Source organism: Odocoileus virginianus, chromosome 30 (genome assembly GCF_023699985.2).
Source record: "Odocoileus virginianus isolate 20LAN1187 ecotype Illinois chromosome 30, Ovbor_1.2, whole genome shotgun sequence".
NCBI classification, from domain to species: domain Eukaryota; kingdom Metazoa; phylum Chordata; class Mammalia; order Artiodactyla; family Cervidae; genus Odocoileus; species Odocoileus virginianus.
The window spans coordinates 32,994,816-33,021,540 of NC_069703.1; the positions used below are offsets into that span (position 1 = coordinate 32,994,816).

General features: G+C 55.3%; 1 protein-coding gene across 6 annotated transcripts in view; it reads left to right on the forward strand.

The window, feature by feature from the left end:
* Positions 1-22,564, forward strand: part of ALPL (alkaline phosphatase, biomineralization associated) — a 67,358-nt gene extending 44,794 nt beyond the window's left edge. For all 6 annotated transcript variants that reach the window (XM_070458873.1, XM_020874521.2, XM_020874524.2 and 3 more), the window contains 11 exons: positions 1,275-1,438; positions 6,609-6,728; positions 7,030-7,145; positions 8,592-8,766; positions 9,721-9,896; positions 13,331-13,474; positions 15,336-15,405; positions 17,397-17,531; positions 19,987-20,178; positions 20,593-20,712; positions 21,575-22,564. In XM_070458873.1, coding sequence (XP_070314974.1) covers positions 1,378-1,438; positions 6,609-6,728; positions 7,030-7,145; positions 8,592-8,766; positions 9,721-9,896; positions 13,331-13,474; positions 15,336-15,405; positions 17,397-17,531; positions 19,987-20,178; positions 20,593-20,712; positions 21,575-21,840 — 1,575 coding nt within the window. In that variant the 5' untranslated portion in view covers positions 1,275-1,377 and the 3' untranslated portion in view covers positions 21,841-22,564. The remainder of the gene's footprint in view (positions 1-1,274; positions 1,439-6,608; positions 6,729-7,029; positions 7,146-8,591; positions 8,767-9,720; positions 9,897-13,330; positions 13,475-15,335; positions 15,406-17,396; positions 17,532-19,986; positions 20,179-20,592; positions 20,713-21,574) is intronic.
* Positions 22,565-26,725: the final 4,161 nt, after the last annotated feature.

Here is a 26,725-nt window from a genome sequence, read left to right on the forward strand (position 1 = left end):
TGGAGTGCTGGTGAGCCCTGTCTATGGGTACCGGAATGCCCCAGGCACCTTTCATTGATTTATTTAATTTGGCCGCACTGAGGGGCGTGTGGGATTGAGATCAAACCCATGCCCCCTGCAGTGGAAGCGCAGAGTCCTGACCCCTGGACTGCCAGAGAATTGCCCCCGTGCGCCGTTTTGGGGTTGAACCAAGAATCAAGATCCCTTTTCCAGGAGTAGAGTGGTTTCTTATCTCACATGCCACTGTTGTGGCAGAATGTTGTGCCATTTCCCATAACAAATGAAATAATCATTCTTATCTTGGTTTTGGTGAAAATAGTAACAGCGCAACTCTTGCCGTTTTAAATGCCTCATCTTCCAGTAACACTTATACGCAACAGGGTCAGTGCATTTCTCAACAGAGTTAGTACACTGCTCAGAAATAGTCATTCCCAGTCCTACTACCCATAGAAAACCACAGTGAACATTCTGGTGTGTTTCCTTTCAGTCCTTTTTAAGAAATAACATTTAAAAAAATTATAAAGGTAACATCTCAACACAGAAGGAAAATTTGGAAAAACAGCAATGAAAAAGGAATCAGTCATCTAAAATGTCACTATCCAGAAATGGTCACACTTGTAAGACAATCTTGTCCTGTATGTCGCCTGTATAGTTTTTATATCTCTTGCCATAAATGACAATCTGTAGAAGAGATCATAGCAAATACCGCTGTCCTATAAGAGCACATGTAGGTGTCCCTGTGAGAAAAGGTGGACTCTTTGTTTTGTCTCTGATGTACTTGGGACATGGGTAATTCAAGGCTGAAGACGAATGTTCCAGAACAGAGCTTCTCACAGTAGGGTCTGTGAACCAACAGCAGCAGCAGCACCTGGGAGCTTGTTAGAAATGCAAACGGGGTCTCTGGGCCAGGGTTGGCGGTATTGGAATCTGTTTCAACAAGCCCTCTGGAAAATTCTGATGCATCCTGCAGTTTGAGAATCACTACACAGAAAAGCTGAACTCTGATGGGCTCTGGGCTTCAGGTGGGTGGAAAGTGGGCCTTCAGTTGAGGGATGAGAAGGAACCAGTTGGCAGCATAGAACTCATTTATGCCTCCACAGCTCTTTGTGTGGTTAAGCTTCCTGAGGGAGGGACCACTTAGATTTGGCATCCTAATGCCAGGCCTCCTGTAATAAGTGGAAAATGAATGAATCAACAAACAAATAAGTGAATGAACAGATGACCTCTGGAGTTGTGACTTTCATGTCTTTTTTTTTTTTTTTTTTAATTTCTAGGATTGGAACATCAATTAACTGCTGACCACTGGCAGCCCACCTCTCCCACCCACATCCATCACACCTCTGGGCTCCAGAGAGAAAGCAGGTCTTGGAGTACGCCATGATCCCACCATTCTTAGTGCTGGCTATTGGTACCTGTCTTACCAGCTGCTTAGTGCCAGGTAGGATTGGGGGCAAGGGTGGATGGAGGGGGAGACCTGGGATAGGTGGGATAGGATGAAGGCAGTGTCTGTGATCAGGGTCATAGACTCACCCGCAGTATTTAAGAGCTGGAAACAAATGTTCAGAGCAGGAAATCCCAGCTACTACATGTGCTTGTGTTGGAAGAGCCAGTCTTTTTCCTTTTATATTATTCTTTAATTGCAGTTTCCTGTCTCTCTTATCGATAGAAATCTGAAATAGAACTTACTCTATAAACTCTTCTATAAACCCCTGATAGAACATTTCTTTATATTTTGTAATTCTTGCTTTAAAATTCACCTTCAAGGAGTTTTATTTATTTTTTTCTTTTCATAGTTTATGTTTCCTATCAGAAACTCACATGAAAGTGTTTTTACAGTGTCTGATTCTGCAATCAGTTCTGTAAGAGTGTTTATGTTAGTTTCTCAGTTTGGGGCTCTTACACTTTAAATTCAGGCTCAGATTTGGAGTATTTTATAATCTGATTTATTTTTGACTGTGCTGGGTCTTCGTTGCTTTGCACGGAATTCTCTAGTTGTAGCGTGCGGGCTCGGTAGCTGTGACCCACGGGCTTAGTTGCCCCACAACTGGAACCTTCCTGGACCAGGGATTGAACCCATGTCCCCTGCACTGGCAGATGGATTCTCATCCACTGTAGCACCAGGAAAGTCCTTCAGGTTTGGAATTGAGTTCACATTTTATGCCTGGCTTTCTCTCCCCAACCCTTCCATAGCTCCCAGGCAAAACATGTGCCTGAAAACAGTCTCAACTCTTCTGTATCTGATCGGGGACCCCAAGGGTCCCTCAACATCAGCTCCTGTTTGCCTTCATGATTTTGAATTCCAACTTAATTTCTGCCTCCTGGGAATTTCCCTTCTGCCCCCCTTTTCTGCCTTCTGCTTTTTCTGCCTTTCCCCGCTTCTGACTTCCTTTTCCAAGCTATATACTGTTCTCAGTTGCTTTTTTCTTTAGCATTTCAGTGTCTGTTGTAGAAGGGGAGTCTTCCTTGGCTTTTTCATGTGACTAGGAGTCCCCCAACTTGCCCTCCCTGAGTCTTAATTTCTCCATCTGCCCAGTGGAGATGCTGATCTCTCCTTAGGGCTGTTGCGGGAATTATAGGGGACAGTCACAGTGTCAGGCAGGGAGCAGGTGCTCATGGGCAGAATATATTTCAACGGATGAGGAAATTGGAGTGCAGAGAAGGGACTGGCCTCCCAGATCACACAGCACATCCGCAGCTGGGCTGGGACCTGAACCTGGGCTGCCAGGCTCCCACCGCTGCTCCAGCCATGCTCACATGATGCCTCTCGGTGTGACTCCCTGTGGGCCCAAGGTTGCTCTGGGACTGAGTTCCTGCTTCCTCAGCACTCACAGCCTTCTTGGGTGAAAGATGAATGAAATGAGAGAAGATGAAAAAGCGACAAAATGAAAAATCTTCAAATATTCAGCTCCTTAATTTTTCGTGTCTGTTTCATTTTAGCCATTTTGATGGGTGTGTAGTAGTGTTACATCATGGCCTTTTCCTTTTTAAAAAAAAAAAATAGGGGACTTGCCTGGTGTTCCAGTGGTTAAAATTTCACCTTCCAATGCAAGGGGTATGAGTTTGATCCCTGGTCAGGGAGCTAAGATGGCCAAAAACTCCAGGCTTTAAAACAAGTGATAAATTGTAACAAATTCAATAAGGACTTTAAAAATGGTCCACATCAAAAAAAAACCTTTTAAAAAGTAATTAGGTATATAACTTGAAGCAAAGTGCACAAATCTTAAATATACAGCTTGAAGAGTTTTGACATATTTTGGTACCCATGTAACCATCACCCAGATCAAGAAAGGACATTTCCAGTCATGCGACGCCAAGAGCTTTCCTGTGCCACCCCCCGCCCGGCCCCAAGCGGGGAAGAGGAAGTGTCTAGGCTTCCTCTTGCTAACTTAGACGAGTTTTGCCTGTTTTGGGGCCTCATATAAATGGACTCACACGTACGTACTGATAAGTACTCTTCATTTAGCATTCGTTACAACACAAGGATTTCTGAGTGTCCTTTAATGGTCTCCAAAAACAACAGCTTCCTGATGCTCAATAGCTTCCTGAGCATCAAAGCCACCATTGCTTAAACCAGTCCTCAGACCGTGAAGTCAGTCTGACATCCACCAGACCCTTCTCAGACCCTGGCATAGCGCTGGTGAGGAAGACAAGGCTGTGCCTTCGCCAGACTCCTGGTCCCCCTCGGAGCAGGCAGAGCAGGGAACCGGCAAACAGGCTCAACTGGAGAAGAAGCAACGGGAACAGGGAGGCCGACGGCGGCCTGGCCCCGGGGCGTGTGCCAGGTGCCAGGGGGAGGGCAGGAGAGGCAGAAGGCCATCGCCACCCAGAGGGCACCCAAATGGCCAAAGAAGCTCCTTGACCAAAGCCTCGGCACTGTGTTCATATGTGGGAGCACGGCAGGAGGGAGATTGAAACCTGCCCACAGCTAGTAGGTCCCTGATCAAAACCACTTGCCCGTGGAGTTGGGGGTTAGTAGATGGAGACTCTCACATATAAAATGGATAAACAGCAAGGTCCTACTGTACGGCACAGGGAACTATATTCAAAATCCTGGAATAAGCCGTAATGGAGAAGAATATGGGGAAAAAAGATATGTGAATAACTGAGGTCTATCTAGTCAAAGCTGTGGTTTGTCCAGTGGTCATGTATGGATGTGAGAGTTGAACTATAAAGAAATCTGAGCGCTGAAGAATTGATGCTTTTGAACTGTGGTATTGGAGAAGACTCTTGAGAGTCCCTTGGACTGCAAGCAGATTCAACCAGTCCATCCTAAAGGAAATCAGTCCTGAATATTCATTGGAAGGACTGATGTTGAAGCTGAAACTCCAATACTCTGGCCACCTGATGTGAAGAGCTGACTCATTGGAAAAGACCCTGATGCTGGGAAAGATTGAGGGCAGGAGGAGAAAGGGACTACAGAGGATAAGATGGTCAGATGGCATCACCAACTCAATGGACATGAGTTTGAGTAAACTCCTGGAGTTGGCGATGGACAGGGAGGCCTGGCGTGCTGCAGTCCACGGGGTTGCAAAGAGTCAGACACGACTGAGCGACTGAACTGAGTCACTTTACTGTACAGCAGAAATGGACACAATGTGGTAAATCAGCTGTACTTCAATTTAAAAAAAACTTCTATTTGAAAACCCAAGTTTAAAAAAAACAAAACCACTGGCCAAGGGCACTTGCTCAGGCTTTACGTCTTTCAATCCTAGAACTGCTTGTGAGTAGCTCCGTCCTCTCGTTTTCCTGGAACAGAAACTTGAGTGGCAAGAACTTGCATAAAGGCGTTCAGCTAGATGGAAGGACCACGGTTCTCTGGGCTCCAGCAGGAGCCTCTGGCCAGGAGGTCTAAACTTGGGGAGCTTCGGAAGAGAGGAGTGTTGCTGGGGGCTGCCGGCATGAAGGTGGTGGGCTGAGGGGTCGGGGTGAGGATGGGGCCGCTGGAGGTGGGGTGGGGCACAGACGGCTCCCAGGCTTGAGGTGAGAACGGCTTCCTTTCGTGTCCCTGCCTGCACTGCCTGCCCCACGCAAGAGTAGTGTGCGTTTCCTGCTTCCTCTGCGGCTCAAATCTCAGGGTGTTCAGTTTCCCCATTCCGTAATGTGGAGGAAGTAATGGTAGCCACTCCGTCAGGCTGCTGGGGAGGGGAAGGCTCTTGGCACAAAGCTGGGCACCGTGCCTAAGAAGGGAGTGCTGTGGGGACGTCCCTGGTGGTCCAGTGGTTGAGAACCCTGCCAGTGCGGGGGTCATGGGTTCAGGCCCGGGGGTTGTGGGTTCGGTCCCATGCAGGAGGATTCCACATGCTTCTCTTCCACCGAGAAGTGCTCTGCAACTGGAGAAAGCCCGCGTGCAGCAGCAGAGACCCAGCACGGCCATGCAAAAGGAAAGCTGTGCTCCTTACCCACACTGCGAGCCTGGGCCTGGGCTGGGCCATGGGGTGAGGCCTGTGTCTTCAGTCGTGAATGTGTAACGTGACCTTGGACACGACCCTCCCACCTCTCCTGGCCTCCGCCGTCCCTCCCGGCAATGGGGGCCATTAAGAGAGAGTGTCCCCGAGGAGGGCCCTTCTCGAGGCTTCCGTGTTGTGATGGGCGGGTTTGGAGGGGCCCGAGCACAGAGGAGAAAGCAGCAGGTGGTGGGAGGGCCCTGACCCCCGTGGACGGGGATCTGCTTGGAGGAAAAGGGGAGTCCGGGTCTGGCGTGGAGATGTTGGGAGTGCGGTGTTGGTCCTCTCCTGTAGGGCCGTGTGCTGCCTTATCTAATCCTGAAGGTGCAAACACCCGCATCTGACGGGGAGGAGACTGAGGACCCGGGAGCTCAGCTGCTCCGCACAGCAGCTGTTCTGCGAGGACTGTCAAGCCCTAGAGTGTTCTTTCCACTGGAAAATTGATGACTCAAGCCATGGACATGGTGGGGGTGGTGGGGGTGGAGAGAGACAGACAGAGAAGCAGGCATTCCTGGTTTTCCCAGGAATTAGGGACACAGAGCACCTTCTTGGCCAATTTACACTCACAGGAGTGAGGTATATGACTCCTTTAAGTTTGATACAGTAAACAAAAAGGCAAGCCTTGCTTTCCAGCCCTGCTAAATAGCTGTTGCTGAGTCAGGTTCCTGCTGAGCCTACTTTAATGAATAAGCCAAGCGGAGTTTATAATTGATGGCTGGGATACATCTGGGGGTTCCTGCCGTTGGAGGTAGCTTGTTCTCTTGAATAGGTTAAACATTACCCTCCTGATTGTGCTCGCGCTGTTCATTTGCTGCCTGAGCACAATGTGTCTCCACTGGGTGGAAAGAAAGAGCATGGGCTTTGGAGTGAAGCCCAGCTCTGCCAGTGTCCACCAGAGCTGTGTGGCCTTGGGCGAGTCGCTTGGCGTCTCTGAGCCTTGGTTCCTCCGCTCTCGGGTGTGGGGAGAAGACCCAGAGTCCTCAGGCTTGTTTGGCTTGGCAGAGGCTGGCAGACCTCAGGATGGCTGTCTGGGATGGAGCAAGGACTGCTTGCTCTGCTGACTGCAGGCAGCCTTGCCATCATGATAAGTTGGGGTCTGTAATGGCTGGGGCTGGGGGAGCTGCCCCGCTCCCGCTGAATAACTCTGCCTCTCTGTCTCTGCAGAGAAAGAGAAAGATCCCAAGTACTGGCGAGAACAAGCTCAGCAGACCCTGAAAAATGCCCTGAGGCTTCAGACTCTCAACACCAACGTGGCTAAGAATGTCATCATGTTCCTGGGAGATGGTGAGGCCTGGGTGGGGGGTCCGGGGGGCCAGGCAGAGGTGAAGGGGGCTGTGTTACAGAGGCTTGGCCTCTGGGGGCATGTTGCCGGGGATGGGGGGGTGGGGCCAGGCTGTGGACCCTGAGGGTCTAGGGACAGAAGGAGGAAGTGCCCCCCCGCCCAACCAGGGAAGGTCTGGTGCCCCCTGCCGAACCTGCCTCGGCCCCAGGCTGGGGAGCTGTGGGGGCCTGAGAGGCCTGATTGACGAGGCTGGGAGCCCGAAAACCTGAGCTCCCCCCCGCCGCTCCCCGACCTCCACCACAGGCATGGGCGTTTCCACGGTGACAGCCGCCCGCATTCTCAAGGGTCAGCTCCACCACAACCCCGGGGAGGAGACCAGGCTGGAGATGGACAAGTTTCCCTATGTGGCCCTCTCCAAGGTAAGCTCCCACCCCGAGCCTCCCCCTCCCAGGAGGAGGTGAAGGGAAGTCGCCCAGCCGTGTCCGACTCTTTGCGACCCCGTGGACTGTAGCCAACTAAGCTCCTCCACCCATGGGATTCTCCAGGCGAGAGTACCGGAGTGGGGTGCCCTTTCCTTCTCCAGGGGACCTTCCCCCCCCAGGGATCGAACCCTGGTCTCCCGCATTGCAGGCAGACGCTTTACCCTCTGAGCCACGAGGGAAGAGAGGGCAGGGTCGTGGCTCCTGCTAGGCCCCTCAAGCCCACCGATGAGGCGGTCGGCCCTCCCGGGGACTCCGTGGCCCCGCCATGAAGAAAGGACAGTGGTCACTGCTTCCTAAGATTTGGGGGATTTCAGCTCACTGGTTTTAAAATCTACTGATGCACAACAAGCGTAGAGAGAAGGGCACACGTGTGCGGGGTGAATTTTTCACCAACTTTCCACGTGTCTGTGTGGCTGCTAGCACTGGGGTTGAGAAACTGAACGTGATGGCAGCCGGGGCTCCCACCCCGCAGTCCCCTCCAGTTCTTGCTTCCTGACTTTTGATGCCACAGATTAGCTGTTCCTGCTTTTGCACTTGATGAGAATGGAATCACAGTGTGTGCTCTTTGCACGGGCTCTGTGACATTCATTTCTCCCAAGGCGGCTCAGATGGAAGCTGGTAGCTCTGTCACGGGGGTTGTTGTTGGTAGTGGCGGTGGTCCTCAAGACGCTGTGGGCAGGTAGTTTCAGGGTCCCCACCAGTGGTCTGAATAAAAGGAAAGGAAAGTGAAGTCGCTCAGTCATGTCCGACTCTTTGCGGCCCCATGGACTGTAGCCTACCAGGCTCCTCCGTCCATGGGGTTCTCCTGGCAAGAACACTGGAGGGGGTTGCCATTTCCTTCTCCAGGAGATCTTCCCGACCCCGGGGTTGAACCCGGGTCTCCTGCATTGCAGGTAGACGCTGTACCGTCTGAGCCCCCAGGGAAGTCTGAATAAGGGGGTCCCCGTTTCCTCCTCCGAGATCCTGCCCCGCTCTCGTTTTCCCTCCCCTTCCCCAGCCTCCCTGCCTCCCTCAAGAACCCGCTCCCTTCTCCACACTCACCTGCCTCCTCCACCCTTTGCCGGCTCCGGGACCTCCAGACCTAGAGACAGCTGACCCAGGTCTCACCCCTCTGCCCAACGAGTCCCCATGTGCTAGAACACTGCGTTCCTGCCCCTTCCTGCTATCCTGGCTGCCAGGGTATGGGGGTGGGCAGGAGGCAGGCAGCTAGGGGATCCGGTGGCTTTAGGGGTGGGGAGACCTCGGTGGGCAGCAGGGCTCAGCCAAGACCGCAGGAGGCCTCTGTCTCCCTCATGCCCAGGCCTCGGGCTGTGAGTGGGGGTGCTGGGGCAACAGGGTGGGCCAAGGCTGGGCCATCTCCTGACCCTCCTTTTCCACCTGCAGACATACAACACCAACGCCCAGGTCCCCGATAGCGCAGGCACCGCCACCGCCTACTTGTGTGGGGTGAAGGCCAATGAGGGCACCGTGGGGGTGAGCGCAGCGACCCAGCGCTCCCAGTGCAACACCACGCAGGGCAACGAGGTCACCTCCATCCTGCGCTGGGCCAAGGACGCAGGTGAGTGGGGCGAGCCGTGGGGAACGGGGCCCGGCTCTGTGACCTGTCTGGGCCTCAGTCTTCCCAACTGTACAATGGGGAGAGAGCAGAAAAAGAGGCTCGCCAGGGCCCTTCCAGCTCTGATGTTCTGGGACTCTGCGAACTCTTCAGGGACTTTCTTCCGTGAGAGCGAAGTCTCACGGCTACTCAGTGTGGGTTTGCCCCCAGCTCATTTCCCGGAGTCTGTTTGTTTGACTATAAAATGTTCTTGAAAACATAGCCCCTCACAGGTTCAGCGTGAGGAAGGTGAGGGATCTAGCCCAGCGCTGGTGTCGTGGGAGTCCAGTAGCTGTCTACCCCCGTTCCTTTCCTCCTTGGAACTGGGAGGCACCGGGATGTTCCCCCGACATCCCTGGAGTCATGGTGTGAGTCCGGCTGATGTTGGTGACAGAGCCACACTCCATCTGAGAGCCCTTCGGAGGGACCCCTGAGTTCTTGCAGGGCAGCCGTGGACTTCCTGCAGGGGTGGGGCGTGGTGGGGTCCTTGATGGAGAGGAGGGCTCCCGCCTAGGTGCTTATGTTTCAAGGGCCCTCGGGAGTGGGGAGGGTCACAGAGGCAGAGGGTCTGAGCTGTCTGGCTGTTTGGAAGCCACCCACCCTGCCTTTCCACGTGGCTCAGCGCAGAACATGCAGGAGACTTGGGTTCGATCCTTGGGTCAGGAAGATCCCCTGGAGGAGGGCACGGCAACCCACTCCAGTATTACAGAGGGGCCTGGTGGGCTACAGTCCATGAGGTCAGAAAGAGTCGAGTGACCGAGCACACACATAAGCCTGCCTTTGGTACCGATGGGGAGCCTGGGGCCCAGGCTGGCAGTGGAACTGGCCCATCTTTAGCTAAGAGAGGGAAAGAGAAGAGAACTGGCTTGGACAGCCCGAAGTCCAGATGAACCCGACCTCTCCTCCCCCACCCCTCAGGGAAATCCGTGGGCATCGTGACCACCACGCGAGTGAACCACGCCACCCCCAGCGCCTCCTACGCCCACTCCGCTGACCGGGACTGGTACTCGGACAATGAGATGCCCCCGGAGGCCCTAAGCCAGGGCTGCAAGGACATCGCCTACCAGCTCATGCACAACGTCAAGGACATCGAGGCAAGTGCAGGGCAGGGCACAGCGGGGCAGGGCACAGCCGGGGCGGGGCAGGGCCCAGCCGGGGCAGGGCGGGCGAGGCGGGGCCCCTGGTGGGCCTCAGGCCTCAGGCCCAGACTGGCCTGAAGAAGCGGCTTGAGCGGGCTCTGCATTCACCTGGGAGGGCTCCCGGCCCATTAGGGGATTTGCGGTTGGGGCAGGGAGGCACTGTGTGATTTCACCGCGGTGGGCCTGAGGGATGAACCCTGATGTGGCCGCCACCGTGCCCCGAGAGTCAGGCGCCCAGGGATTATTCTGTCCATTGGGAACTGGCGCTGCCCTGGAGCGTGGGGGTGGCCCGGTACCTGCCCCGTACGTTCCCACATGCACGGACAGCCGTGAGCCCCGTGCACTCAGGCAGCGTGCCCAGAGAAAAGGCGATGTGCAAGCCGTGGTTGGCACGGGCTCTTACTCTGAAACTTGGGGTCACGTCCTTGGCCTGCTGTTTGCTAGCTGTGTGACCTTAGGTCAGTTGCTTAACTTCTCTGAGCCTTCCCTTCTACAGCCCTTTTGTGAAATGTACCTACCTTATAAGCCCATTGCCAGATCTAGATAAAATAACCCCTGTAACAGTTTGGCACTGGGCCTGATGCCTCGTGAGTGTTCAGAAGGTGGTGGCATTTACGCAGAAGCAGCTAGGTGTCCCTGTCCTGAAACACAAGCTCTGACGTATGGAGCACTTCGCACACACGCGCCCCAGTATCATCCGCCTGACCCTCAGATGGGTCCACACCTTCTGTTTCTTAAATGAGACCCTCTGGCTTGTTCCCTTTTCAAGGTCTTGTTACCTCCCGTGGGGGTGCCGGTGAGGAGGCGAGGGGGCCTCGGCCCCTGAGCTTAGAATGGGGGTTCAGGGAGGCTCAGAGAGAGCCCCCAGGCCCCTCCCACTCTGTCTGATTCTACCCCCACCAGACTAACTCCCTGGCTCCCAGACCCCCCCCCATGCCACGCCCCCAGTTTCCAAGTGCCACCTGCCCCTCTTCCAACCTCTCGTTTCTCTTTTCCGAGCCGTGGATTAAGCTGCCCTTCTCGGGACGTGTAGTCCTGGTGACCGGCTCCTAGCTAGCTAGTGTCTCAGGCAAAGCACCCTTCCGACTTTGCGGGCACCCGACAGGCTTCTCCGCCCCCCCCCCGAGCCTCAGTGTCCCCACCTGTGCAGCAAGAGCAGGGTGCCCCCGCCCCGGCCCCTCCCCGCCTCCTGGGGCTGCTGGAGGCCGAGATGAGGTCGTGGATGTGAGAACATTTGTTGTACAAGTGCAGGGTGTAATTACGGGACTGCCCTTGAGAGGGATTTGGCGGCAACTGCCTGAGAAGGGGACAGGAGCTTAAAGGAAGGCTTTGCTGGCAGAGGCGGGGGGAGATTGCAGGGGCGGGGGGTTGCATCCCGACCTGAGTGAGGGGGTGCGGCCGCTGGGAGTCCCGCCCCGCCCCCCATCTCCTCCCTCAGCTCCCCCTGTCCTTCTCTGCTCCTCAGTCGCCACCCCACCACAGAGCCCCCCACCACAAAGCCCCCTCAGGCTGCACATGAAACAAAAATGCTGGTGTCCGCCCTGAAAATAAATATCTTTTACTAAAAAAAAAAGGAAAGAAAGAAAAAGAAAAATGAAAGACACAAACCCAAACCCCAAAGCCAAACAGCAAGTCTGTTATTTGGGAGTTTAATGAGTGTGTGAAGTCCCTGTTGGGGCTGGAAATGACGAGGCTCCAGGCAAGAAGATTGGGGGCTTCATTTTCCATTCTGAAAATGCCAAGGGGTCAGGTTCTGTGGGAACGGTTTGGAGGGGGGCAGGGAGCCAGTGACCCGGGGTCCCCTTCTCCTTTCTGTCCCAAGCCTGCCCCGCCCCGCAGAGCACCCGGCTGGAGCTGGCTGTGAGGAGCTTGCCTTCACGGAGCCATCCTGAGCTCCACTGCTGCTGGCCGTGAGAATGCCTTGCAGGGGAAGCCAGCCCCCGGGGGGGCGGCCGGGACTGGACTGCTCGTCACTGCGTTTCCTCCTGGGACAGTCCTGTGCGTGCGCTGTCCATTCCATTTAATAGATGGACACCCGGAGCCACAGAGAGCTTAAGCGCCCGGACCTTGGTCAAGATACAGCAGAGTCAGGATTCCAACCCCAGTCTGACTTCAAAGGCCTTTCTGGTTCCCCGGGATCCGGGATGGCCCTGTATCTGCCACCTGTACCCTGGACTCCTGGCTCCCTGTCCACCCGGTGGAACCTGGGTTCTGAGGAGGGCGCCTGTGAAATGCCATCCCCGGGGACGGCGGGTCCAAGGCCGGCCGTCACTGGACTCTGCGCTCCCGAGGTGTCAGCCAGGGGCAGTGGCCTGGGCTGACGCCCACGGTAACAGGAGGACACCGGGGTGGTGGTCACCGCGGGCGGCGGCTGTTATGCCCTTGGCCCCCATTTTAAAAATAGTCAGGACTTCAAACATGGTCTCCCAAGAAAAACAAACAGCCCCGCGTCCGTCTGCCCGCGTGGGTCAGCGCAGTGGGTAAAATTAGCCTGGCGGTGACTACACAGACGTGGGCGCTGGCCCGCTGTTTGCCAGGCTCCCAGCTGGGCTGCCCCAAGACCTCCCTGGCAGAGGCTTCTCGCCTCCGGGGGCGGGGGGGGGGGCGGGGGCGGCGAGGAGGCAGCTCTCGGTCGGAGTCCCCATCCTCCGCTCCATGGACACAGCAGGAGCTGGAGGCGCCTTGGGTTCACATCCTGGCTCTGTACCCTCGCTGGCTACGTGGCCTTAGGGGAAAGAAATCATATTTCTGCACCCATTTGTTTGGAAGAGAGGTGACATGGGTAGCCTTGCAGCCTTGTGTGACGTTGAACAAGATCAGGTATCTCAAGTCTGTTAGGGCTTCCCAGTGGCTCAGGGGTAAAGAATCCTCCTGCCAATGCAGCAGACTTGGGTTCGATCCCTGGGTCGGGAAGATCCCCTGGAGAAGGAAATGAGCAACCCACTCCAGTATTCTTGCCTGGAGAATCCCGTGGACAGAGGAGCCTGGTGGGCTACAGTCCGTGGGGTCACACGTGTGGGACACGACTGAGCGACTAAACAACAGCAATCTCAAGGCCTTAGTGCCCGACACACATGCTGTAAGATGCTGCTGCTCTCACACCAGCGGAAGTTGGTATTGGGCTTCTGGAAAGCCAGGTAAGGGAGGTTAGCGCCAGTATTGCACTCCGAAGCCCAAACCACAATCCCAGTAGACTCGTGATTCCATTCCTGGCTGAGTCGATGGAGCAGAGGCTCAGGGAAGGTGGCGCGCACTGGAGCCAAGACTCACCACGCTGGAGAAGCGTCCACTCCGTCCGTCCCCCGCGGAGCCCAGCTCTCCAGCCGGGCCTCTGGGAACCTCCAGACAGCATGGCACCCCTGGGGTACTGACGGCTGTGTCCCCTTTAGGTGATCATGGGGGGCGGCCGGAAGTACATGTTCCCCAAGAACAGAACCGATGTGGAGTATGAGCTGGACGAGAAGGCCAGAGGCACGAGGCTGGACGGCCTGGACCTCATCGACATCTGGAAGAGCTTCAAGCCGAAACACAAGGTAGCCTGTCCAGTTGCCTGACGACTGGGCGGGGAGGTGCTGGGGGGAATCCTTCTCTGCATCTGTTCATTTCTGTAGAATGGGTTTGTAATTCTTAGCTCAGGCCCAGAGGACCTTACCAAAGGACCTCAGAGTCAAAGGTATCTGAATGTCACATGAAAAGTGAAAGTGAAGTCGCTCAGTCGTGTCTGACTCTTTGCGACCCCATGGATTGTAGCCTACCAGGTTCCTCCATCCATGGGATTTTCCAGGCAAGAGTCCTGGAGTGGGGTGCCATTTTCTTCTCCAGGGGATCTTTCTGACCCAGGGATCGAACCTGGGTCTCCAGCACTGCAGGCAGACGCTTTACCATTTAGCCACCAGGAAGTTCACATAGTAGGTGCCCATTGATTCCTTCCTTCAGGCAGTGAGGAAGAGGGTGGGCCAAGGAGTGACCTGCATGGCCATGCGCCCACCTGTACCCCTACTGCGTGCGGGGCCCCTGGCGAGGCCTGCGGTCCAAAGGATGAATCAGATGGTCAAGGAGACGTGGAACACTGTGCTTGGATGGCGAGATGCCCAGGACCTACGGGAACCCAGAGGGGACAGACCACAAGGGAGGGGCTGAGAAGCCCCGAAAGGGGGGTGGGGGGGAGGAGGCCCACAGTTGGGGGAATCTCGCAGGCCGCGGTGGCAGGGAGGGGCCGGGGTCAGGGCACGTGCTGGCCGGGGATGGGAAGCCGAAGCGTGGGAAGACCTGGGCACTGGCTCCCGGGAAGAGCTCCGGCCCGTGAAATCCATCTGCCGGCCCCGGGGCCTGGGGCAGCTGGGGTCTGGAAATGACTGTGGTCGGAGCTGAAGACAGTGGGGAGCAGCCTGGCAGCCGCTTTGATGTCACTCTGGGGTTGGGTTTCGGAGGCTTCCAGGCCTGGCCCCTGGGGAGGCCTTGTGGGATGGGGCTAGGCCAAGACTGAGGTGGGGGCAGGGACGGGGAATGGCCCCCCGGGTGGGTGGGGGCAGGACCTAGCTGCTTTGAACTCTTCCCGTGCCTTCTGAGTCATCTCTGGGTAGACCAGAGCCCCTCCCCGGCCCAAGCCTGAGAGGCACCGCCATTCCCAGCCTTGGTTTCTCTACCTGGAACATGGGACCAGAGCTTGGCCCCCCAGGCATGAAGTGAGGGATAGCAGGGGAACCCCACTTTCTTAGCCTTCCCACCTTCCTCCCCAGAGCAGCCCCGGAGGTTTGAAAAACCTCTGATCCCAATGCCATCACCCAGAGAAGGTGAGGAGCTCTCCTAAGGACACACAGATGGTTCCTGGTAGTTCAGGACCCCACCCCCCAGTCCAGGCCTGAAAGGCACCCTCTCCAGGCAAGCTGGCCAGTCCCTTCCCATGGCCTCTGTGCCCTGGGAAAGCTGTCCTTCCTTTATTTCCCCCCTTAGCTGGGGTCCCCAGGGCAGACTTCCTTCCTTCTGGCTCTGAGAACACACACAGCCCATACCTCTCAGTGAGTACTCAAGGCCCTCGGTGATCTGTGCCTTCCTCTTCTTTGCCCTACAGCGCGCCCCCCCCCCGCTCGGAACGCTGTTCCCTGACTCCAGGTTGTTCAGTTCTTTCTTTGTCTTCCACGTCCGGATGAGGACCTCACCTCCACCAGGAAGCCCTCCCTGATCTTGTCTCTAGGTTCACAGGGCCCCTGGTCTCAGAATTCTCATCACCTTGCATTAAAATTACCTGTTTATTTGCCATTTCTTGAAGGCAGGGATGGTAGGTCCTCAGAGAGGGACTGTTAAATGACTGAAGGACACACACACGTGCCCCAGACGCTGAGACCAGCTGACTCCCCCGGTCCCAGCATGACTCACCCTGGCCCTTCCTTCTAGCACTCTCACTACGTCTGGAACCGCACTGATCTCCTGGCCCTTGACCCCCACACCGTGGACTACCTCTTGGGTAAGTGGAGGGGGTGGAGTGCATATCCAGCTGGGTGCCCTGGGGCCAGGGCTCTGTGAACCAGTGCTGGGAGAGGAGGCCCAAGCCGCCCCCACCCCAACTTGGGGACCTCTGTCCCCAGGCTCCAGGATGTGGGAGGGGTGAGGGAGGGGTTCTGGTTCATAGAACTAGACCTGAAACTTGCTGGCCGTGCGGGGCAAACAGCTCCATTGAGCACAAAGGGAAACAGAGCTCAGAGAAGGAAGATGACCTCTGGCAGGTCACATGGCCCAGGTGAGTCTGAACCCTAGCTGGTGCTGGGACTTAAACACATCCATGGCTGTGGGGCCAGGGGACCCAGGGACTGGGTAACAGGTGTGGGACCCAAGGCGGCTCCAGGTGAGGTGGAATGAGACCCTGAGTACCACTGCAGACATCTGGGTCCCCTTTCCCTCCTGGCTGTTGGGCCAAGCAGCTGGTGGCAAAGCCCCCTGCAAGCCTTTCTCAAGGAACATGGCCCCTGGGGTCTGGGCATGGCCTCAGAGATTCTGGGCTTACAGCAGGGCACCTGGAGGATCGCTCAGACGCACACAGCTCTCTGCTTGCCTGGGCCACACAGCGCACACCCCATACCCCACACTGCCTGTAGAGAATTATGCCTGTACCCATGTAGCATGAACATTCCATTTACGGGTCTAGAGCCAGGTTGCTGGGTTCAAATCCAGTTCCTACCACTCATGAGCTGTGCAATCCTGGGCAAGTGATTTCTCTTTTCTGTGCCTCCGTTTTCTATAAAATGAGGATAATGAATCCTCTATACAGTGGGTACAGTGATCAGGCCTGCCTCAGGTGACATGAGGATTAAATGAGCTAATGTATAAGTTATCTCTGTGGCTGCATAACAGATGATCCCAGAACTTTACAGTTTAAAACGAGAGCAAACATTTACTCTTTCACAGTTTCTTTGGGTCAGGAATCCGGGAGTGGTTTAGCTAGGTCTCAGGAGGTTGCGGTCCTCTGAAGGCTTGACTGGGGCTGGGGCTTCCAGGGTGGCTCACTCACATGGCTAATAAGTCAGTGCGGGCTGTTGGCCGGAGGCCTCAGCTTCTCACCGTGTGAATCTCTCCACTGAGTTGCTTGAGTGTCCTCACGATGTGGCGACTGGCTTTCCCCAGAAAGTAGGAGTTTGCAAGGCAAAGCTGCAGCGTCTTATACTCGGGCCTGGAAGTCACACGCTGTCGTCTGCACGGCATTCTGTTGGATACACAGGCCGGCCCCAGTCAGTGAGGTAGGGCCTGAGAGCGTGAATTCCAGGAGGAAGGGCTGCTCGGCGACATCTCAGAGGCTGGGCCCGGCTGCTTCCAAAGCACACAGGACAGCACGTGGCCCAGAGTAAGCAGTCTGTTCCTTGGAGCTCCTGTTAGGCCGCGCCCACGCGTGGGAGGGCAAGGTGTTCTGGAAGCACATCCAGGACTGGAAAACAGCAAACCAGTACATGCGGAACCTTGTGATGTGAGCAAGGCATGGATCTCTCTCCTTGTTTCACGAGGGAAAAAACCACACTCAGGGAACAGCAGAGACAGTGGCCCTAAACCGTCTTTTGTTTCACTGTATAAGCACTGAGCCCTTCAAACCTGACATGTAAACACACACCCAGGCTGTCTCGTTGAGGTCGGGACACAGTCCTCTGGCTTGTCCAGGGCCCTCTGGGCTAGGAGTGGGCTGATGGACTGGAATCCCAGGTCTCCCATTAGCAGCTGAAAGTAGCGAGTTACAGAACACCTGAGCCTGTCTCCTCCTCTGTGAAATGGACACAGTGCCCCTGCCCCACCCCGCCACCAAGGCGAGGCTGAGAAGATGAACGGAGGCAGCCCTCCCAGAGCACCTGGCACAAGTCAGGCTGCAAGAGACCCCCAGAGCTGCTTCCGCCCCCCCACCGCCCTTTACCCCGAAGTTGTGCATGAGAAACCTCTGCTCCCCGAGACACCCACACCCTCCTGGCTCCTTCTCAGGTCTCTTTGAGCCGGGGGACATGCAGTATGAACTCAACAGGAACAACGTGACTGACCCTTCACTCTCCGAGATGGTAGAGATGGCCATCAAGATCCTGAACAAGAACCCCAAAGGCTTCTTCCTGCTGGTGGAAGGTAAGGGGCCCAAGCCTAGCTGCAAGGCCACTTCCCTGGGAGTTTCTAAGTGGGTTTAGGGGTCAGGTGGTCAGCTCTCAGAGAGGACTGTCCCATTTGGGGATGAGCAGAGAGATTCCTTTGGGGAGGATGGGTCATAAATGAGAGAGTTGGAGAGAAGGGGCGGTGCTGAAGCTCCCAGCCCAACAAGTTCTTCTTTGGGTGTGGAGATGGCTCATCTGGCTTACCAGTCCAGGAGGGCTTCCTGAGAGAGGAGGCAGTTTTCTTCCTTTTGGAAATTCCTCCCCAGAGCCTGTCTCTGGAGGGGTGTGCAGCCCCCACAGCTTCACTCCTCCCCAAAGACAAGTCTGCAAGCCCCCATAGTCAGAGGTGCCCTGACCAGCTGCCTGGCTTGGGCTGGGCCCAAGGACACCGGCCCAGGGTCGACCAGATGCCCATTGGTCTGTGGATGCCCTCGCAGCTGGACACTGGGCCGCTGCTGTTATTAGGCCCATATGGGGCCAAGGCCAGAGAGGAGAAGGCCCAGGGCAGCCCCTGGGTATATCCTGGGGTCCCTAGGGCTGGGAGGGCCAGACGCTTCGGGAGGCAGCTGTGCTGTCTGCCAAGACTCCTGGGGTTTCCCAGCACTGTCGTGAGGCCCGGACTCATTGTCCGAGTGCTGCCACCACTGACTCTTGTGACTTTTACCTGTGCATTGCTGTAAAAATGAGGCCCAAAATAGTCCCCTTCTCCAAGAAGGACTATTAGCATCCATTGTGTCCAGAGACATAATGTACTTGGAAGGGGGCCCAGCAGAGAATAAATCCTCAATGCTTCTATTATTATCATTATTATGATTGCCCAATAGCTAAGGTGATCACAATAGAAAGTAAGAGGAAATGATAAAGTCTCTGGAATCCTCCAAAGTTCTAACAACTATTCATGTTCTGCCTGGACACACACATACACACACGGACATACTTGCACACGTCCTCCCACCGCACATACACACACGCTCGCGCCCGTCCCCCTTCCAGAGGCCAGCGGCCGCCAGCCCAGCTTGGCTGCTTTCCTGCCAAACCCCGGGGTTCCCACTCAAGCACGGCGGCCTCGGCCTGGCCCCGAACAGGCCTCTGACGCTGAGGAAGCAGCCAGGAACCAGTGGTGGTGAGCACGGGCTCCCCCGGGAGCGGTCCTCTTTGTGAGCAGGGCCAGGACCGGGCCGGCCAGGCCAGCTGCTCCCAGAGCCACAACAAAGGAGGGACCCGCCCTGCCAGCCGGCCAGGCCTGTGTGGTGAGGCCCAGGCCAGCAGGAAGGCAGGGCGGCCAGGCACCCAGGCTCCGGACCCTCAGAGTTGGGAGTGTCCACCCAGGCATCGTCTTCCTCTTAGAGACGGGAGGCGCTCCCTGCAGTCACACAGTCTCAGCTGTGATCTTCAAGCCAGGCTTAACCAAGCCAGGCCTGCTCTGCTCACCTGGGGGGAGGTGGCATGGGGTGCAGGCTTCTCCAGGCCTTTATGAAAGCCTGCTGTGGGTACTGCCCAAGCCCCGAGGGATTTTCCCCTCTAAGAGTGTGCTTCACACTTGGTAATTTGGAGTAATTCCCTGAGACCTCAGCTGGTGAAGAATCCACCTGCAATGCAGGAGACCCCGGTTCAATTCCTGGGTCAGGAAGATCCGCTGGAGAAGGGATAGGCTACCCACTCCAGTATTCTTGGGCTTCCCTGGGGGCTCAGCTGGTAAAGAATCCGCTTGCAATGCAGGAGACCTGGGTTTGATCCCTGGGTTGGGAAGATCCCCTGAAGAAGGGAAAGGCTACCCACTCCAGTATTCTGGCCTGGAGAATTCCATGGACTGTATAGTCCATGGGGTTGCAAAGAGTCTGACACGACTGAGAGACTTTCACTTTCACTTTATACTCAGAGGGGATGTATTCAAAGATGGAAAAACGGGGTTTTAGAGTGGGTCATGTGAATTCAAAGCCCAGCAGATCTCACCTTGGACACGTCAGTTCCCCAGTCTCAGCCTCAGGTGCTCCATCTGTAAACTGGGCTGATTGTACCCATCTCTGCCCAGTTGTTGGGAATGGGGAACAAGACGTTGGGAATGGGTAACAAGACGTCAGTTTGTTCCGTCTGGCACCTAGTAGGTATTCAGGCATGTTGGGTCCTCTCCCTAACTCTCCGAGGTCTTCAGGGACTCTAAGCAGCTAAAGAAGCAGCTCAGAGAGGAGCGTGGGGTGGTGGATCTGCCTTAAACCTGACTTTGCACTGTCCACACGTGGGCCTGTGGTCCAGCGGCTGACTGTCTGAGCTGCTGGGAAGGTTGAACAGCTGTCTTAAATGCCCGGCATGGTGCCTGGCCCAGGGGAGCTCCCATCAAGGTTAACCTGGCGGTTAACCCAGGGGGGTGGGAATCGGGGATTACACCTCGTTCCCCACTCCCTGACCAGAGGCCTTTGCCTTGGTGTCCCAAGGGGGCAGGATTGACCACGGGCACCACGAGGGCAAAGCCAAGCAGGCGCTGCACGAGGCGGTGGAGATGGACCAGGCCATCGGGCAGGCGGGTGCTATGACCTCCGTAGAAGACACGCTGACCGTTGTCACTGCTGACCACTCCCACGTCTTTACCTTTGGCGGGTACACCCCCCGTGGCAACTCTATCTTTGGTAGGTAGGCTTCCACTGGGGGGCGGGGGTAGGGTAGGAGAGCTGGCAAGCCCAGGGCCTGGCACGTGTGGGACTCGGAATTGGGGAGGAAAGAGAAGTTACTGGCAGGTGGGGGAATAGAGGGTGGGGGGCGTGGAGGGAAGTGATGCCTGGGTGGCCACCGGGATGATGGATAGGTAGAAGAGTGAGAGGCAGGCTGGATTAATGGACAGGGGAGAGAAGAGGATGGAGGGATGGATGGAAGGATGGACCAACAGATGGGAGGACACGGGCACAATCAAAACTGAGGGACGGTCGGTTGGAAATAAACTGGGCTTGGAAGGTGGCTTCCTTGGGCAGGGACCCTAGCTGGGGGTTAGGGACTGGACTCCTGGTGCTCCAACATGACCCCTGGACCAACGCCTTCTTGTGCAGGTCTGGCCCCCATGGTGAGCGACACAGACAAGAAGCCTTTCACTGCCATCCTGTACGGCAACGGGCCTGGCTACAAGGTGGTGGGTGGTGAGCGAGAGAATGTCTCCATGGTGGACTATGGTGAGAACGCAAGGCCCAGGGCTGGGAGGGGACAGGGCACCCCCTCAGGGATGAGCTCGGAAACAGTGTGGTCCTCTGGTTAAGGTTGGGAGCGAGGTGTCCCAGAATAGACAGAACTTGAGTCACAACAATGTCAGTTTGAATCCCTTCCTCAAATCTAGCAACTCTGTGACCTTGGGCATATAACTTCACCTTCCTCGTTTTCAGTTTCCTTCAGAAGAATGGTCTACCTCCCAAGGTTGTCTGAAGGATAGCTGGATCTGATGAGCTTAGTGTGGTACCTAGCACATGCAGGTGCTTGCTGTTTTGTACTGTCATTTTTACTGGCTGTATAGTATTCCAGTGTGTGCGCGCCTTCCCAGTTTGTTTATTTGATTCCATATTGTTGAATATTTGTTCATGATGTCCCCAGCACCCCCCTGGGGGTCTAATGGCACAGCCAAGGATCAGAGGCTTTTCCTGGGTTGTCTCTTCCCTTCTAATCCAGACAGCCCAGATGAGAGCTGCAGGTTGAGAGAGCAGACTTCTGTGTCAGAACAGACTCAGGCTTGAGTCCTGTGGCCTAGTGTAGGAAATGACTTTCCCTCAGTGAGCCTCGGCTTCCTCTTCTATAAAACGGGAGCATTCGGGACTTCCCAAGTGGTCCAGTCGTTAAAGACTCCACGCTCTCGATGCAGGTGGCACGGGTTTGATCCCTGGTTGGGGAACTAGGATCCAATGTGCTGCACAGAGTGGCCCCCCACCTCGAAAAAAAATGGGGGAGGAGGGCATTTGAGCCAGTCCGGAAGTGGGCACGGAAAAGCTGCTGCACCATGCCAGGCCCCCTGGCAGGTGCTCAGTAAGCGTTTCTTCTGGCCCACAGCTCACAACAACTATCAGGCGCAGTCCGCTGTGCCCCTGCGCCACGAGACCCATGGCGGGGAGGATGTAGCCGTCTTTGCCAAGGGCCCCATGGCGCACCTGCTGCACGGCGTCCACGAGCAGAACTACATCCCCCATGTGATGGCCTACGCAGCCTGCATTGGTGCCAACCGCGACCACTGTGCCTCAGCCAGCTCGTCCAGCAGCCCCTCCCCAGGCCCCCTGCTGCTCCTGCTGGCCCTGCTGCCCCTGGGCAGCCTGTTCTGAGGGCCCGGGGCCCGGGCACCCACCAGCCCGTGACCGATGGCCGGTGCTGCCCACGGCCTGGCAGCCCACACCTCAAAGAGGCGGGAGGCAGAGACCCCCACCGCCTCTGCCGCTGCCGGCAAGGGGACCCAGGAAACCAAAGTCTGCCTGCCGCCTGCCTGGCTCCCCTCCGGAATCCTCCACTGCAGCCAGATCAGTTGCTGGCCTCCAGCCTCCCCCGCCACCCGCTGCCCCCTTTGGCCAACAGGGTAGGTTTCTCTTGGGCAGGCAGAGAGCATAGACTGCAGAACTTCTCAAAGCCTCTTATTTTTCTAGCAACTCTATTTCTCCAGACCCAGAGGCCCTAGAGCTTCTATGGAACATTCTGGATCTGACCCTCCCCCACCCCGTTCCCCATCCCTCTGGAACCCACCAGGCTCTTGGGCCCGTTCCCCAAGTCCGTCCCTAACTGCAGGGGAGACCAGGTCCTCCTCAGGAGGGAGGTTTGCTCACTCACTCCAAGGTCGCCCCGGGGCTCCCAGGAAGTCGGCTCCGAGGACTGGCCGTCCAGCCCCGGGTGACCCAGGCTGGGAAGAGGAGTCTGGCAAAGCGGATGCTTCCCGGCTCTAAACACACACGCCAGCTCCTCTCTGAAGGGACGCTCCTGTTCGAAACAGCCAAAAAATTTTCTCTTTTTGGTGTTGGTTAAAAGGGAACACAAAACATTTAAATAAAACTTTCCAAATATTTCTGAGGACAGGACTGAGTCTTTGTGGTCAGTGAGGAAGAGACTGAAATAAGCTCACTTCTCTGGGGAGAGCTGGACTCGGGGCCCAGGAGCGCACGCAGGTGGGGGTGGGTGGGGAGGAAGAGGGGGTCTGCCGCTGACCTGGGGTCTTCACTACTCATTACCTGGGTGACTGTGGACAAAGTCCTTTGCATCTCTGCCTCTCCGGGAGGCAGCCCACTGCAGGACCACCATGAGGATTAAAGAAGAGTGCCTCTGGGCCCCGAAGCCCTCAGCAGGAAGGCTTTCAAGTGCCCCGGGATACCCTGGCTGCGTGGTACCCTCAAAGAGCTGCCCACCATGGCTGATCGTAGCTGCTCCCTTATCCGTTCATTCAGCAAGTATTGAGTGTGCGCCAGGCACCGTACCAGGCCAAGAGGTTAGTGGTTGCCCTCATAGAGCCTCGGCCTAGACAGTAATGGTGATCTTTCCATTCCTGATTGTCAAGGCCGGGTACAGACTCAGGGTTACACCTGATATTGGGGGTAGAGTCCCCCAGGTACCAGAATGAAAAACTCGATCATGATGATAATGATGACAGTCCTAACCGTTAACACTGATTATTTACTATCTGCCAGTCTCTGAGCTTGGTGCTTATGTGGATTCATTTCATTTAATCTTTGAGAAGCAGGCCCCCTTCATCCATCCACATTTATAGATGATGAAACCAAGGGTATACGAAGTGACATGAGTGCCCAAGGTCCCCCAAGCTGCGGAGCTGGGGTCTGATTCCAAAGTTCCCACACTTAATGACATCCTTTATTTACAGTGCATTTCCAACCTCCTGCCAACCAGGCTCTGAAGCAGCCGGTACTAATGACTCATAACACACACTAGTTAAAAATGAACTCCGCAAGAAATTGTATGTTAGAAGCAAGGCATCCTTCAAGAATGAAAATACCAGAAAAAAGAAACTAAAAATGCAGCTGAAAAAGAGTTCTCTTTAAGTTTCCCAGCAGTCCTGGCAAAAAAGGGCACAGCCAAGCTGATGCTGGGATAGTAAACTACTTGCCTACATTCTGGCCAGGACGGACACCTCACCTTTAACTGTACAGTGCAGCGTTGTCATTTGTTGTTCTCATACTGTCTACATAATTTTTGCTGTATCTCTATTGTCATTTCGTAAACACTTCTTTAAATTCACATTTAAGCAGTCAATCTTTAAAAGTTCACCAGTACCACCCAAAGTCAATGTACAAGCCTCACTGGGGTGTGCAAACCACACTTTGTGTCTTAGGTTGGGTTCTCCAGAGGCAAGGATTTGAGTACAGTTTGTGAAGGGGCTTCCTGAGTGGCGCAGTGGTAGAGAAACCACCTGCCAATGCAGGAGACGCAAGAGATGCGGGTTCAATCCCTGGGGTAGGAAAAGGAACCCAGGACGCACCAGACAGAGTGGGGAAGTGAGCCGGGAAAGGAAGCATGCATGTTAAGCAGGTCACCATCGTGGGCAACCAGGGCTCAGTCCCACTGTGGGCCTCCAGGATGCAAGGGAGCTGCATCTCAGGGTTATCTCGCTGTGGAGTGAGGGAGCTGGGGTATTTATTCTTCAACTCTCCTTTCTCACTGGCTAAGAGCTGTTCCTGAAAAAATGAACACCCTGGCCCTTCCAACACACCCCAGGAAGGGCTGAGAACAAGCCCCAAAGCCTGAGCAGGAACAGTAAATGCTCAAAGGACACAAGTGAAGCACCAACATCGTTTATTAAACTTTGGGATGGGATTCAGAAGCATGGGCTGCCGCTGGTCTGGGAGGTAGGGGTTCCCGTCTCTGTTCCATCGCGTTCTCGTTTCCATGAACTCGGGAGTTCTTTAACCTCGCTGATGTTCCATTCCTGACATCTGAATGTACTGTCCTGGCACTGAGCTGAACACGCTGAGCTCTCAGGATCCCACGAGGGACCAGGAGCTCCTGCACGAGGCCAGGCTGTGGCTCATGCATGTGTGCTTCGAGAAGAATCAGGGTGCTCAGACTGCTCCAGGGCCTCCCTTACCCAGGCTGGACCCCACACGCACTGTCAGGTCACTCATCACCCCAATATTCCAACTGTAGGTGGCTCTCAGTCCTAATCCAGGCCAGGAGTCCAGGCAGAAGTCCCAGCTCCACCCATCCCCCCGTGGAATTAGAGGCTAAGGGTGACGTAAGACATTTTCTCAGCGAGGAAGAACAAATCTAAGCTGACAAATCCACTTCTAGTCATCCAGATAACCCTGTCCTCTGTTAAAGAGAAATCTGGAATTTAACACAATGAGTTCATTTCTATCTCAAACATCTGGGGGTGCCTCTGGTCAGGTGCCTGGGACCCAGGCTCTTTCCACCATGTGGCTCTGCCCTCCTCTAAATTCAAGAGGTTCTATCTCAACCAGAATGTCTAAATTCCATCTGGCCACCACACTGAAGGACAAGGCGGAGGGGTGGGGGGGCTCACGTTTTAACCTCTTCTTCCTGGAAGCGACACTCATCACTCCTACTCACAGTCCATTGGTGAGAACTAGTCACATGATTCTACCTGGATGCAAAGGAGGCTGGGAAATGTAGTCTTTGAGCAGACCCTTCCCTCCAACAACTCTTCAGTTCAGTTCAGTAGCTCAGTCATGTCTGACTCTTTGCGACCCCGTGGACTGCAGCACACCAGGCCTCCTTGTCCATCAACAACTCCCGGAGTTTACTCAAACTCACATCCATCCAGTCAGTGATGAGGCCATCCAACCATCTCATCCTCTGTCTTCCGCTTCTCCTCCCACCTTCAATCTTTCCCAGCATCAGGGTCTTTTCAAATGAGTCAGTTCTTCTCATCAGGTGGCCTAAGTATTGGAGTTTCAGCTTCAGCATCAGTCCTTCCAATGAATATTCAGGACTGATCTCCTTCAGGATGGACTGGTTGGATCTGCTTGCAGTCCAAAGGACTCTCAAGAGTCTTTTCCAACACCACAGTTCAAAAGCTTCAATTCTTCAGCACTCAGCTTTCTTTACAGTTCAACTCTCACATCCATACATGACTACTGGAAAAACCATAGCTTTGACTAGACGGACCTTTGTTTGAAAAGTAATGTCTCTGCTTTTTAATCTGCTGTCTAGGTTGGTCATAACTTTTCTTCCAAGGAGCAAGCGTCTTTTAATTTCATGGCTGCAATCACCATCTGCAGTGATTTTGGAGCCCCCCAAAATAAAAATCTGTCACTGTTTCCACTGTTTCCCCATCTATTTGCCATGAAGTGATGGGACCGGATGCCACGGCCTTAGTTTTCTGGTTCTCAGCCTGGGCACCCTTGGCACTTGGGGCCGGATGTGTCTCTGCTGTAGGATGGTTAGCAGCATCCCCAGACCCTCCTCCCAAGCTGTCTATCACTGCCCCTCCCCACACCGTTGAGACCTTTCCTCCACAGTAAGGAAGGGGTGTGGAAGTCTGGGTTGTCTTGTCTTAGCTTCACGTGTGTTCAGGGCACCTTCCACTCATGTGCTCCCCAGATGTCACTGATTATCCTCACAGTGTTTTAAAGCACTGGGAACTTGCACAAAAGATTTGGAGTTCTGGCTTGGTTGAACAATTGCAAGGTCCGCTCGCCTTGCCCCACATTTCTGCAGGGCCTCGGTCAGTCAGAGCTGAGAGACGGCTGCCTGTCATGGGTGTACGGCTCCTGCCCGTCACAGTCTCCAGCATTCCTGTCTGCCCTCCTACAAGAAGGCCCTGTGGACTGGTGTTCCCTATCTGGCCATGGTGGAAACTGGGCTTGTGGCCTCTGCCTTATTCTGGGCCACACCTGGGAGACGACTGTGAACGGGCTTCCTGTCCTCAGGAAGCTCATGTCTCATGGAAGAGAAGGCCGGAGGGAATCCCAGCGTGATGGGGAGGCAGGAACTATGGGGCCACAGTTGTCATTGTTGTTCAGTCGCTCAGTCGTGTCCGACTCTTTGCAGCGCCATGGACTGCAGCATGCCAGGTTTCCCTGTCCTTCACTGTCTCCCAGAGTTTACTCAAACTCATGTCCATTGAGTCAGTGATGCCATCCAACTGTCTCCTCCTCTGTCGTCCCCTTCTCATCCCGCCTTCAATCTTCCCCAGCATCAGGGTCTTTTCCAATGAGTCAGTTCTTCGTATCAAGTGGCCAAAGTAGTGGAGCT